The 14633-nt window shown below is 34.9% G+C and overlaps 1 protein-coding gene across 20 annotated transcripts in view; it reads right to left on the reverse strand.

The window, feature by feature from the left end:
* ABI1 (abl interactor 1) overlaps nt 1-14633 on the reverse strand; it is a 111477-nt gene that overhangs the window by 16047 nt on the left and 80797 nt on the right. For 6 of the 20 annotated variants that reach the window (XM_001159466.6, XM_507707.7, XM_001159409.6 and 3 more), the window contains exons 3-7: nt 14115-14291; nt 8149-8163; nt 7319-7419; nt 5926-6066; nt 2302-2402 (exon numbers count right to left, since the gene is read on the reverse strand). In XM_001159466.6, the coding sequence (XP_001159466.2) occupies nt 2302-2402; nt 5926-6066; nt 7319-7419; nt 8149-8163; nt 14115-14291 (535 nt within the window). Of the gene's footprint in view, nt 1-972; nt 1054-2301; nt 2403-5925; nt 6067-7318; nt 7420-8148; nt 8164-14114; nt 14292-14633 lie in introns of all 20 variants that reach the window. The other 14 variants (XM_001159212.6, XM_009458111.5, XM_009458112.5 and 11 more) reach the window with 3 other exon arrangements.

The raw sequence follows: 14633 nt of genomic DNA on the forward strand, positions 1-14633 counted from the left end.
CATTAATAAACTCCCACCAGCAATTTGCTTTCCTCACCAACACACATCCTCACCAACACTGGTACTAGCTAACTTCTACCTTTTTACCTGTCTGCTGGATATAAAATAGTATCTCACTGTGGTTTTAATTTTAATTCTTCTGGTTATTAATTGGGTTGAGGCTATTTTTTTCTCACAGATTTTCTACCAACAATTTCTATTCTTAGGGTCTTCATTTTACTACCTCCTTTCTCCCTTTTCCTTGGTATGTGCAAATGTTTGGAAAAGATGTTGTTAGACAGCTTTATTTCACTTAACCTGAAACTCAGCTCTCATTATTTGAAACACCTCATTATCCATTTCTACCCAGATTACTGTGATTGTGTATTTCTAGACTCAATGGTTTTTACATTGACATTTGAAATATATTTAAAATTCCTTATATGCTCAGTTCAGTCATCCCCAACTTGTGAACAATTTAAATGCATTTTATCGAGAAAACTATTTCATGGCATCCTGAGATGTCATAAAAATTGGGCCATATCAGAGTTTTTCAAACTATGATCCACAGGAAAGCCTCAGAGTACCCCATCCCACACATATTGTTTGCCTTTCAATTTTTCTCCTCCTGTCCCCACCTTCACCCTGATCCTTTGACTGTTGTATATACCAGAGAGTTCCAAATTAAGTTTCACTTGTGCGGGGCAGGGGGGATTAGACTAGAAAAATCTAAACAAACAACAAATTAAAAACACATTAAGTTGGTTATAAACCAAGCATTTCATATTATAGAAAAAGTTGTTTTATATTTGTTTACTGTATAAGTGCAGAAGCCTTTCACCAGAAGTTAGTGATATTAGATTTAATACTTTAATCTTTGTATTATCACCTGCAACCTAATAACTATAAAAGCCAGCACTCTACTAGCACAGAGGAGTTTATTATGAATTATGTAAAGTGAGTTCAATGGCTCCAATGGCTATGCAATCTCACCTATCACAGTGCTCACTGGGAGAAGTGGTGCCAGAGGTGATGCTGGTGGAGCTCCAGAAGGAGGAGGGACAGAAATGTTTTCTAATAAAATAGTTTATAATTCAGGTCAGAGTACAAGAAAAGAAAACTCAACATTTTGAAACAGCAAGAAAGTACAATGTATCGGGAAGAAAAAGAAAAAAGATACCCCCATGCTCAAATGAGTATGAATTTTGTACGTAAAGAGGCTACCGAGTTTATACCTGCCTTAACTATCAAATATGCCTATGTTTATAAGTGGCTTTTTCTCCTTTTTCAAAAATATGCTTGAAAAGCTAAGAATTTCTTTCCTAACATTTTTCATTATCATACTTTAAAAATATACATTTTTAACAATATAAAAAGTCTCCATTTCATTTACTAAAAATCAAGGGGCTAATTCAATGCTCTCCAAGGATTTCTTAAATTTTCATGCTTTCTAAAAGTAACTTTCCTATCTTAATTTTATTTTACATTTATTGCATTTTACTGAAATATATATTGAATATCATAGATAAATGTAGTAAAGTCACAAAATAAGCAAACACCAGAGTAGATACTGGCCTGTAAAGCAACATTAAAACTCTTAGAAACATAATTCACCTTTATAGACACTGATTCTCCAGCTGGAGTATCGTACAATACTGGTTTGCTCTTGAAATAATAAATGTCATTCTTGACTAGTATGCGAGGCAAATACAGTCAGCCCTCCATATCCATGGGTTCCTCATCCCTGGATTCAATCAACCATAGATCAAAAATATTTCAGGGAAAAAAATAGATGGCTACATCTGTCCTGAACATGTGCAGACTTATTTTTCTTGTCACTATTCCCTAAACAATACAGTATAACTATTTAAGTAGCACTTAATATTGTATTAGGTATTACAAGTAATCTAGAGATGATTTAAAGAATATGAGAGGATGTGTGTAGGTTATATGCAAATACTACACCAGTTTATAGAAAGGACTTGAGCATCCATGCATTTTGGTATCCGCAGGGGACCTTGGAACCAATCCCCCATGGACACTGAGGAATGAATATATTTCTAAAGCAAAATGGCCAACAAAAAGTTATTTAACAAAACTACTTAATATGCAGTATATATAAGGAGAAACAGCTGGTGAAATCCTAAAGACTTTGTGAAAAGCAATCTAAAAATATTGTTAACTTTGTTATCAGCCTTCATTCTAGCAACGATCACAAATTTAATTAATAATTTTACTCAATATGACTAATTTATTTCAGCCTTCCACAATAAAGCTCATAAATATTATCATGTATTAAACATAGATTAATAAATAACACACCTGGTCCAATAGTGGGTGGCGAAGGTGTAGGCACAGCAATGGGAATGCCAATACTACTGCTACCACTGTTTTCTCGACTTCCACTTCCTCCACTACTTCCACTGAAAAGAAAAAAAAAACTGTGAAAAACCAATTCTAGAGACATATTTTAAAAAAAACTGTAATCACCCAAGGCCACTAAATACTCCTTTTATGTCATATAGTCATCCCTCAGTATCCTTGGAGGACTGGTTTCAAGAGCCCCCTTGGATACCAAAACCCATGGATGTTCAAGTCCTGCAGTTGGCCCTACAGAACCAGTGGACATGAAACATTGGTTTTCCTTATCTACAGGTTCTGCATCCCATGAATACTGTATTTTCAACCCGAGACTGCCTTACTCTGGGGATGCAGAACCTGAGGAAGAGGGGAAGGGAAGGAGGGAGGGAGGAAGAGAAAGGAGAGAGGGAGAGAGGGAGGGAGGGAGGGAGAGTGGGAGGGAGAGTGGGAGGGAAAGTGGTAGGCAATGGGAGGGTTGGTGGGTGCAGGTGGGTGGGGGTGTGTGTGTAACAAGAAATTTTTAAGTTATTCATCACAAATCTTAATCCTAATATTTGAAATGGTTTCCTCTACTTCTCAACCTATCTGGAACCAATATAATGATAACACAGTACTTAAAACCATCTCTGTTGAAATATTTATCACCAACAAAATCTTATAGTATGAGTCAACAATTGTTTATTCAAAACCTGCTATGAAGAGCAGTGAACAATGCAGTCATGAACCACACCATCTGAAGTTCATAATGGGAAAACTGACATGAAAAGGTAATGTAATAGATACAACAAAAGAGAAAGTACAAATGATGTGGAAGTAAATTAAAAGGGTACTCCGTTCTAGTCTAAAATTAATATGAAACTTCCTCTCATCTCAAAGAAAGGTGATAACATAGGGAAATTTTCTGGAAAATAAGCATAATGACAAAGAAAGACAATAGTGAAGTTTCAGTGTGGACATTCTGGAATAGTTGCTACTGATAAACTCTAACCAACTCCTCGCTATTCTACTTCCTGTGGATGTACTGTCCTGTTAGCTCTAGTTGTTTCTAGTAAGGTATAAGATCTTGTGCCATCCAGTTGTTTATAGTAATGTGTGTACATGTGTAAAAACATATATTTGTGCACATGCAGCCTTAGGCTCCATATTATGTTTTAAAATCTACATAATTTGCTCAATAAGCCCAGAAATTCAAAGGGCAAAGATTTGCAATGCCTGGATAAGATTTTTATTTTCTTCTGCAATATGATCATTCTATAATTAGATTATCATATGTTAATGGAAGAAAAAGAAAAAAGTCATTTATAAAACAGACATAGCTTAGATGTGAAGACCTCCCTAACTCCCTCAAGCCAGGTGATCAATACTTAGCTTTGTGCCACCACTGCATCATAGACATATGAGTATTTATGCTCTTATTATGCTCCTCTTCAATTACTGTCTTTTTTCCAACAAGGGGTTGGCAAATTATGGCCTGTGGGCTAAAACTGGTCCATTGCCTGATTTTTACTACCTGTGAGTTAAGAATGTTTTTTATATTTTTTAATAGTTAAAAAAATCAAGAGGAATAATATTTTGTAACACATTAAAATTATATGAAATTAGAATGTCAGTGCTATAAATAAAGTTTTACTGGAACACAGCCACATTCATTTACGTATTGTCAATGGCTGCTTTTGTGCTACAATGACAGATCTGAGTAATTGCATCAGAAACCATATATATGGCCCACGAATCCTAAAATATTGACAATCTGGCCCTTTATAGAAAAAGTTTGCTGATCCCTGTTCTAACAGAATGAGCTCTTGAAAAAAGAACTATGCCTTATTGACAAATGCCTAATATCTAATGAAACAACACTTAATAACTGCTTGTTGAATATGATTAAACTATGCTTCCACTATAGAGAAAAACTATACTTTGATCCAAGAGTTCAATAACAACAAAGAGAACAATTTTGTTCCTCAAAGAACTTGACCTGATACAGTAACTGCAGATATCAACTTAACAATTTGTTTACTAACAGCACCAATAGTAATAAATACCGCTTACCTAGCATCTCGCATCTTGATATACCCTATTTAGTGGAATTCCCATAAATCATTTTGATAAGTTATCTCTCATTTACCAACCTAAGAGTGAAGGCAAAAGAGAGGTTCCCTGCCCACGTTATTAAGTGAGAGAGAAAACTGAAGAATAAAACAAATTTGGTTATATAATAAATTTATCTGGTTTTATAAAGCACTCAAAAATTGAAGTGGCTATATTTTGGGGGAAGAAGGTCGAGGTGATAACCAGGAAGGAGCATGAGGGGCTTCTGGGTTGCTGGTAATGTTCCATTTTCTGATCTGGGTGATGGTTATATGAGTGTGTGTCCATTCATCAAGCTGTATACTTACTGAAGTGGATACTTTTCTGAATGCTTGTTATGCTCTGTAACTAAATTTTTAAAAACCCACCGGGTAATTGACTTTTAGGACATTTAAAAATAATAAATACAAGGCCGGGAGCGGTGGATCACGCCTGTAATCCCAACACTTTAGGAGGCCGAGGTGGGTGGATCACCTGAGGTCAGGAGTTAGAGACCAGCCTGGGCAACATGGTGAAACCTCATCTCTACTAAAATACAAAAATTAGCCAGGCGTGGTGGCATGCACCTGTAATCCCAGCTACTCTGGAGGCTGAGGCAGGAGAATTGCTTAAGCCTAGGTGGTAGAAGTGGCAGTGAGCCGAGATCGCGTCACTGCACTCCAGCCTGGGTGACAGAGCTAGACTCCATCTCCAAAAAGATAATAATAATATTATTATTATAATAACATGTTCTAGTATACTGATTCTCTTAAAAAAATCTCCCTCAGATTTAAGCTTAATCTTCTTTCCTTCAATCTCTGAAAGTTTAAATCACGTTGTATAATTCCTATGATATTTAATCTTTTCTCCAAAAGTATTTGAGTGGTTTGCCTTGAATTTTTTTAAAAGAGCATTTTAAAACATTCTTAGGGCCAGGCACAGTGGCTCACACCTGTAATCCCAGCACTTTGGGAGGCCGAGGCAGGAGGATCACCTGAGGTCGGGAGTTGGAAACCAGCCTAACCAACATGCAGAAACCCCGTCTCAACTCAAAATTAGCCAGGCGTGGTGGCTCAGGCCTGTAATCCCAGCTACTTGGGAGGCTGAGGCAGGAGAATCGCTTGAACCTGGGAGGCAGAGGTTGCAGTGAGCCGAGATCGCACCACTACACTCCAGCCTGGGCAACAAGAGCAAAACTCCGTCACAAAAAAAAAAAGAAAAAAATTCTTTAGTCTTAACCCGTAGAGTCTGATAGAGTCTGTACCTCTATCAAAAGGAGAAAATACAAACAATCCATTAATAGTACAAATAGATGTTTTAAAAAGTTAAAAAAACAAAACAAAACAGAAGTTATAACACAAACTTACAGGAACATATATAATATTATTCCCCCAACTTTTACATTTTATATTAGCATTAGAGTGGCACCTCACCTTTACTCAGCACCTCCATAGGAGTTTGTCGCCAGTCAGTTACACCCACTTTAGAGATGTTGAGATACTCAACCTAAAGGCTTACCTGTGTGTCCTTGGTCTCTGATTTAAAGATGCTGTCCTGCCTGGACTATGCTGACTTCCAAGCCTAGCAGGACTGGTCATATAGTCATTAGGAACTGTTGGGGGTTTAACAGGTTCCAGGGTTTTATAAGGAGTATTCCGTCTAAAGAAGCATAGTGGAGAAAGGAATAATGAATAAAAAAGATAAAATTGCATTTTTCCCAAAAATATGTGAGTCTCCCTTTGTGACCATGTATACCAGGATTTAAAAATATATATGACAAAGTTTGTAATTTTAAAAAATATTCTTCACTGGGATATATGAATTTTGTTACTTTAACATGAAAACTAAAATTTGTTACCTTTTCCTAGGAAAAACATAGGAAAGGGTAATTTAAAGTCCTAACCTTATTTCTAAAAATTATGGTTATAATTTTTTAAATGCTCAATAATAGCAAACTTTAAAATGTACATTTTTCTCAGTACAGTCACCCATAAGCCACTGTTCTTTAAACAGGAAGCTAAATTTATTTACATAGGAAGCTGCAATTTATTCCCATCTCAATATGGCAATAAATGGAGATGTACATTCTAATCATTACTTTCTCAATAAATGATTTCGACTATTCTGTTTAATAACTTCATTTTTTTTTTCAGGGGCAGAGGGTTTAATGAATAAAAATGAAAACTAAGACCTTCTTAAAAGAAGACTGATTGTTGAACAACCCCTCTGCCAAAAAATAAGAAATCCGATATAATATTTCCAGTATTAAGAAAAACAACCTTAAAGAAATATAATGCTTTGACAAGTATTCGCTATATTTAGTACACTGAGAACTAGGAAGGAAGAAGCCACTGTTATCTTTTCTACTTGCCCAACTGGCCTTCCCATGGAGCTACTCTAGTGTGAAGAGGCCTAAGATTACCAGCAGAAGCACAGTTACAAGTAAAGTGCATACTTTCCTAAAGTAAAGAGTCCCTAAGTCTCAGACACCAATAGGGGAAACAGAAGAGCTGTGGACTAAGCCATACTACACAAAAGTAGACCACTAGTCAAAGTTCTACAATATAGATACTGTAAACACATGCAAAGGCACCATTTGGAATACTCTAATCATTCCATTTAAAACAAACAAGTCAGATTCATATTTTTTAAAAATTAGATGACAAAAAAATAAATCATGCCATTTATACATACATAAAAACTTTCCTGGTACAGATTATAGAGAATATTACAAAGCTGGCAGATGCATTTGGGATTCTGTTCAGGAAAATAGGAATTAAAATGAATTTGTAAAAGGTAGCGTCACATAGAGAGGGTAGTGTGGCATGGATCCCATACACTTACTTAAGTCACAGAAACATCTTTTCCTTTAGCATGTGAATTCTTTTGCAAAATGTAGTTGAATTCTTACCCCAGTGTTCCCCGGCCTGACATGGGAGGACTTGGCGGTTTCTGAGTGGGAGGATTTGTTCTCGACAGTGTGCCAGTTCTTGCAGGCTGGTTATTTCCATGCTAAAATGTAGAAAGAAATGCTTTTATTTTTATATCAAATTGTTCTCCTGGTGTTTTAATACCATGTATTATTTTTTTTAAATATCAGAATGTGAATTAAGGATTCCCAGACAGTTTGAATAAAGACTTTGGTACTACAGTTTAAAAAGTCAAGGAACCACTTGCACTTGGTCTTCCTATTATTTTATGCCATTTATATCACATTGTAGCCAAATACAGGTGAGATGACTGGATTTAATATCTTATTTTATTGTTAAACATGTTCACTGAGATCAAACTTATCTGCATTCAAACACTGGGTTTCCTAAAATTTTTGAAATGTGTGCATGAACATAAACTATAGATCTTACTTGTCAATTTGCTCAGATACCCATCTGAAAAATCATCTTCATCCTAACAATTCAGTAACAAAGTCACATATGATGTCTGGGAAACCTCCTAATTGTAAGTCAATGAAAGCAAGGCAACTATTGAAAAATGAGCAAAGCAATAAATGTTAGCAAAATTAATGTTCCTATATAAACATAGATGTCAATATATCATTGATATATTAACACAGCCAAGCTAAATGCTGCTTATTTGAACTGAACTTGAGTATTAAATAATCTACATAAATCCTACAGGGAAAAGCAGACAGACATAAGAAGAGTTTTCAAATTTTAGTGGCTCTGCAGCCTCTATCAATACAGAGGAAATACTGTGGATCAAAGGATAAGTAATGGCTCTTACCTTGGCTTTTAGCCACTTTACGTTGGCAAAAAAAGGGGGGGAAAAAGTAGACATTAATTCTAGGTAAGTTATATCCGATAGGACAGGTTTACATTTACAGTTATTCAATTCATGTTAATAAGCTTTTTTCCAGCCATGTTTCAACTACTTTGTAAAGAAAAAGAGATCCATATGTACTGGGGAAATACTCATGTGTTTCATGTATTTTTCAAAAGAATTATATTCATAAGGAAACCACCACTTAATTATTCCAATCTCACGCAGGCTCAATGATTTTTTAAGTCAGTATTTTGTCCTATGGAACTAATCCAACCGAGTAACAGATGATTTAAAAAATACGCTCATTTAAATACAAACACCATAACACATTAGATGTGAAGCTATTTTAACATATTGGTGCATGAGACCTAACACTTTACTGGATAATGAATGTCCAAGTATGAGTATTCATTACTTCAATGGTAGTATAGTTTAAAAAGTGATAAACTGCAAACATTAAAATTCAAAACCACAGATTGCTTCCAAAAATGAAAAAAGGACCTAGTATCTCGATGTTTAAAAACAAATTCATCATGCACAGTGATAACTTAGCCAGATTCTAACTAAGAAATAAACAAACAGGGTCTGGAAAACTCTCTCATTCCTAGCTTCTGAACCCCAATCCTGTGCAGGCCAACACTAATAGGAAGTTCTAAGTAGCTTTAGTTCTAAGTTTTCATCTGAGCCAGTTAAGTCAAAATTCAAAGTTGAAGAAAAGTTGTTTTGATCCTAAAGGCTACTTCTATTAAAGCTGACTAGCCTACACAACATGAAACAATGTGTAGTCCTAAAGCATCACTACTTGTACAATGCCACTAAAAAAAAATATCTTCAGGTTTTAGACTCTAATTTTTTACAGATTTGGGGGCTTCAAGCTTTTTTTTTTAAAATAACATCTGACATTCTCAACAAGTAACTACCATTTTTCAGGTGGCCACAAGGCAGTATCAAAGGAAATCATTCAAAGGAGAGATTTGGTGTCTCTTGGATACATTCTCATTTATAGAAACTGTGCCAGAAATTTGGTACACTTCAATATTTGTTTAAAATGATACTGCTTACTTCTATCTGGAAACAACATCTGGTACCCTACCTAACCATGACATTTCACATCTAGAGAATAAATTTTGAGTAACATTATTAGGATCCTTGAAGACAAAATATACTAATGTATACTTCAGTATCTGTATTATGATATATACTATACATGTATAGTATATACTTACATAGCAATGTATATCTTATAATGTATATACATAATACTAAATACTATCCTAAAATAACCAAGAAAATATTCTAAATATGTCCACATATCTTCCTTCATTTGTCATTTCAAGTGGATAAGAAACAAAAAAATTAGCATTCAAGTATAAGCTGGTCCCAAATGGAAAGAATAAAAGAAGAATTAGATTGGGAATGAAAATTCTACTTGAACTCTGTGCTACTATGCAATGGTATAAGCTTTAACCTCTTATGAAGTTCAGCCTCCTCTATTAAGTGTTATTAGACATGCAGATGTGTCAATGTTGGCAAGTGTTAGTAGGAAATAACCTCTACATCTTACACCTCAAAATACTAATATTTTTGTTAGAAATCTATAAAATTTTTTATTTAAATATCCCCAAAACATATCCAAAATGAAACTTTTTTATTTCCTTAAGATCTCATTTCAGGCTAGGCACAGTGGCTCACACCTGTAACTCCCAACACTTTGGGAGGCCAAGGCAGGTGGACTGCTTGAGCCCAAGAGTTTGAGACCAGCCTGGGCAACAAGGCGAAACCCCTTCTCTTGGAAAAAAAAAAAAAAAATTAGCCAGGCATAGTGGCGCACACCTGTAGTCCCAGCTACTTGGATGGCTGAGGAGGGAGGATCACTTGAGCCTAGAAAGTTGTGAGCTGTGATTGAGCTATTGCACTTCAGTGAGACCCTGTCTCTTTTTTAAAAAATCTCACTTTGTTTCCTTAACATTTACCTTTATGGATGAGTAATTTTACCATTTGCCTGGAATCTGTTTGAAATTCCCTTTGATTCCTCCCTATCTTCTAAGTACATCATAGTTTTGTATGTCATAGGCACTAAATGTCTAACGCTAATTCTTTTTTTTTTTTGCTGGCTCTGTTGCCCAGGATGGAGTGCAGTGGCGCAATCTTGGCTCACTGCAACCTCTGCCTCCCGGGTTCAAGCGAGTCTCCTGCCTCAGCCTCCCAAGTAGCTGGGATTAAAACTGTGTGCCACCATGCTTGGCTAAATTTTGTATTTTTAGGAGACGGGGTTTCACCATGTTGGCCAGGCTGGTCTCGAACTCCTGGCCTCAAGTGATCCTCCCACCTGAGCCTACCAAAGTGCCAAGATTACAGGCATGAGCCACTGCACCCAGCCAAGGCCAATTCTTTCTTTGAAATGATTCTTAACTCACTCCTCTGCTTTATAAAATAAAAATTTTAAAAAAATCTTCCTATGTGAATATTATAAAGCTTTAGTTTCTACACTGTTTAAAAAAAATTAATCAGAAAGCCATTAGGCTGAGACGGCTCCAGCATTCTGGGTTCCTACTTAGGCAAACCAAAACACAATTAAAAGAAACTTAATCAGAAACCTCCAACTAACCTCTAACTAGGAACTTTACTAATCAGAAACCACAATTAACTTCTAACCAATCAAATATTTTGCTTGTCTTGCTTTCTTGAACTTCTACCTGCTTCATGTCTCCTGTGGTCTGAAGCTGCCCGATTCATGAATCACTGTAAACTCAAACTCCAAAAAAAGTAACATATCTAAGCTTATCTTTTAAGACCAATAATAAAATCTAACAACTCCTAAATCACATAATCTTTTGAAGCTTAAAAACAAGCACACAAACACACAGTAATCCAGTCATCCCTTGGTATCAAGGAGGCTTGGTTCCAGGACCCCCATGGATACCAAAATCCAAGGATGCTCAAATCCCTCATATAAACTGGTGTAGTATACGCATATAACTAACACTACCCTCCAGTATACTTTACATCATCTCTCAATTACTTATAATACCTAATACAAGGTAAATGGTGTGTAAATAGTAGTTATATTGTATTTGTTTGTATTATTTTTTACTCTTGTATTGTCCTTGTATTTTTTACTTTTTCTTTCTGGAATTTTTTTATCCAAGGTTGGCTAAATCCACAGATGCAAACTTAGAGATACAAAGGGCCAACTACATATGAAAAGTCCTTTGTAAATTATGATCCAGGCTGTTAATTATTACTAGTGTTCATCAAAATAAATGTAAATTTCTTTGCTAAGTATTCAAGCCTTCTCTATTCTAGCTTCCTCTCAAACCTTGTGCTCACTTACAAAGATCATCTTCTTTTCATTCTCCTTTATGAATAGGTTCTGGTAGTTTGTCTATGCTGGGATTCTCTTATACATATCTTATTATTATTCCCAAAAATCAAACCAGATTTACTTTGGGATATTTTGCATATTTTTAAATTCCTATTAAACTAACATGTACCGTTTATTTCATAGCATAAAATGCATTAACACAGTAAATACTATTTAAATAAAACCCAGGTATATTTAAATACAAATACCAAAACACTAAAATTTACATCACAAAATAAGAAAATGCAATGGAATATTAATCTTGGAGTATGGCAATCGTAAGCATGAAGCCTAGCAGCGATAAGAAAAATATTAATATATTTAGATATAATTTTAAAAATTCTGTATGTTTATTTCTTAAATACCAGAAAACATCAAAGTCAAAAGCCAAACAGCAATATGAGTAAATATTTGCCAATATATGAGGGGCTACTCTCTTCAAACAGAAAACAAAGGATTCTTACAAGTCAGTAAGAAAAGAAACTTCTAAATAGAAAAGTGGGCAAAAGATACAAAAATAATTCAAAAGCTGTAAGCAATGTCTCACCATACTCAAAACACTAATTTTAAAATAAACTTTTCCTTCTAATAATTTTGGCCTGGCATGTGTTCATTAACTACTACCAAAATTTCTACCTTTACACATCTCTACAATGCTCTGGAAATATTTAAGCCAACAATGATCCTTTAAAGAGAACACAAAACTAAGAAAATAAAGCAGCATTAAGACTACTGGGGAAAAGTAATTGTATGTATGTGTGTATTTTTCAGTCATAGAAACAAACTATAGACAAATATGCCAAATAATCAGCTTCTAAAATATATTCTTCTCACAGACCATGCACCTTCATCCCTTGCCAAAAATATATTTTAAAATAGCCTGCACAACAATGTGAATGTACTTAATGCCACAGAACTATACACCTAAAAAGAGTTAGTCATTTTATGTTATGTGTATCTCACCACAATAAAAAAATCTAAAAAAACAACCAAACCCCCCAACCCTGTGTCTAATGTATCCATATTATGGCTAGAAAGCAGATTTCCAAAATTCACATTCATATACTTTCAGCATATATTATGCTGTTTACACCTCCCACTTACACATATACGATGAAATAGTTAAATTTTCTCACCCAAAACTTCCTTGTAAAATTTGGATTCATCTTATACTCAGCTAAGTACTATGTTTTGAAATGTTAAACACAATTACTCGTTGAGGGATAAGGTAATGGAGGATATTCACTACTAAGACAATGACAGAAAAAATTTTTAATAAATATGTATTGCTTTGGTAGGAAGAATAATCAAGGTGAGGCAAAATGGGGAGAAGTGAGTGCGAGTGTGTGTGTGTGCATGTATGTGTGTGCACATATACAGGTATGTATGTATACATACATGCATGCATGAATATATCCTTTTTCTTTAAATCCCAAGGTGGATAGTAACACAAAAGACATTTTCCCCAGATTCTCAAAACTCCAACCCCAGAGATCAGTCTAGTTTAAAGCACCTTGAATTAAAACTGAATTTCAGCTCTTATACAATCCTAGCCACATCCCTGGATAAAAACACAAGAAATAAACAAGCAGTCACCTCTGCATTTGCAATGTGTTCCAATTTTACATACAATTTCCAGACATAAAAAGTGAAGAGGAGATTCCAATAGTCTCAGAGAGGGGCAGAATAAAGGTCAATGCTGTCAGCTATACTCCTCTCTCGACCGGGAACCCCAGAAAATCCAGAATGTAACAGATCTAGCAACAGCACCAGTCAGATCAATCAGCTAGGACAAGCTTCAAGATTCTAGCTGACCCCTTAAAAACTTATAAAATATTCTGAAGACCAGAATCCAAATCAAATAGTCCTCTTGGAAAGGAACTACCAAATTTCAAAGGAATAGTTTATCCTGAGCAGAGACAGCGAAAGAATTTAGGTCATTCCAAATGCTTGCAAAATGACCCATAAATACCAAAAAGCTGACACACTACAGGTATCCTTCAAGATCAGCTAATTTTCCATGCTTAGAAATGAACACAGGCAACACATCATATCTCTCCTGAAAATCTGTTGGGGGTTTTTTTGTGGGGGAGATTGGGGGGCATTAAGACAAAATTACATACAATTTTCACTTTTTAATAAGTTGCTGGCATTATAGATACACACACAGGTATACAAATATATATACATATTTAGAAATGAAACGATAAAAGTATTTATAAATTATTTTCTAAAGTAATTTTGAAAAGCATGTAGATTTTTATTTTTAAATGTTCAGTAGTGAAAGAAAGACATAGAATTCACAACACAAATGGGTAATATTTGTCTAGGATTTATGGCTTAATAACCATTTCTAATTTTAATATCTTTTTAATACAGCCTATTCAACTGATAAAATTGCACCCCAACCTTAGTAAAATTCATATTAAATATTGTATGAAAATTATAATGCTAGCTGCTAAAGAGAATCTATTAATTAAAATCATCTTTATCACAATATTTCCTATCCAAAATATTTACTGGATATGCAAATTAGCTTGTTAATGTAATATAAAATGCTTACCTTGACACCATGGCCCACATCATCCAGAACTGTGTAATCGATAGGTTTCCGAATATACCTTACAGGGCGCTCCATATTCGCAGGTGCTATTATTTTGTGAGTTCTTGATGTATTCTTATTTGTTGTCAAAATACCAATCTCTCTTCGAGCCACTTTCTCCTTATGAATATCCACAGTCTATATTTTAATTTGAACAAAACAAGAAAATATTATTTGACATAATAATATGTTTGCTATCCATATACATTGGACCATATTTAGGACAGACCACAGGGCTGTACACCATATGTCTGTTTTCCAGTGAATACTATTAAATTATACTAGGCTAAAAGCAGAGAATATTTAGTGGTGGTTTAAAGCACCAACTAATGTAATGGATTTGATTCTAAAACAATTCTCTGGAAAGCAGTTTTCTTTCCTAACAATTTGGTATGTGGGCCGGGCATGGTGGCTCATGCCTGTAATATCAGCACTTTAGGCCAAGACAGGTGGATTGCTTGAGTTCAGGAGTTCAATATC

This window comes from Pan troglodytes, chromosome 8 (assembly GCF_028858775.2).
Source record: "Pan troglodytes isolate AG18354 chromosome 8, NHGRI_mPanTro3-v2.0_pri, whole genome shotgun sequence".
Lineage (NCBI taxonomy): Eukaryota > Metazoa > Chordata > Mammalia > Primates > Hominidae > Pan > Pan troglodytes.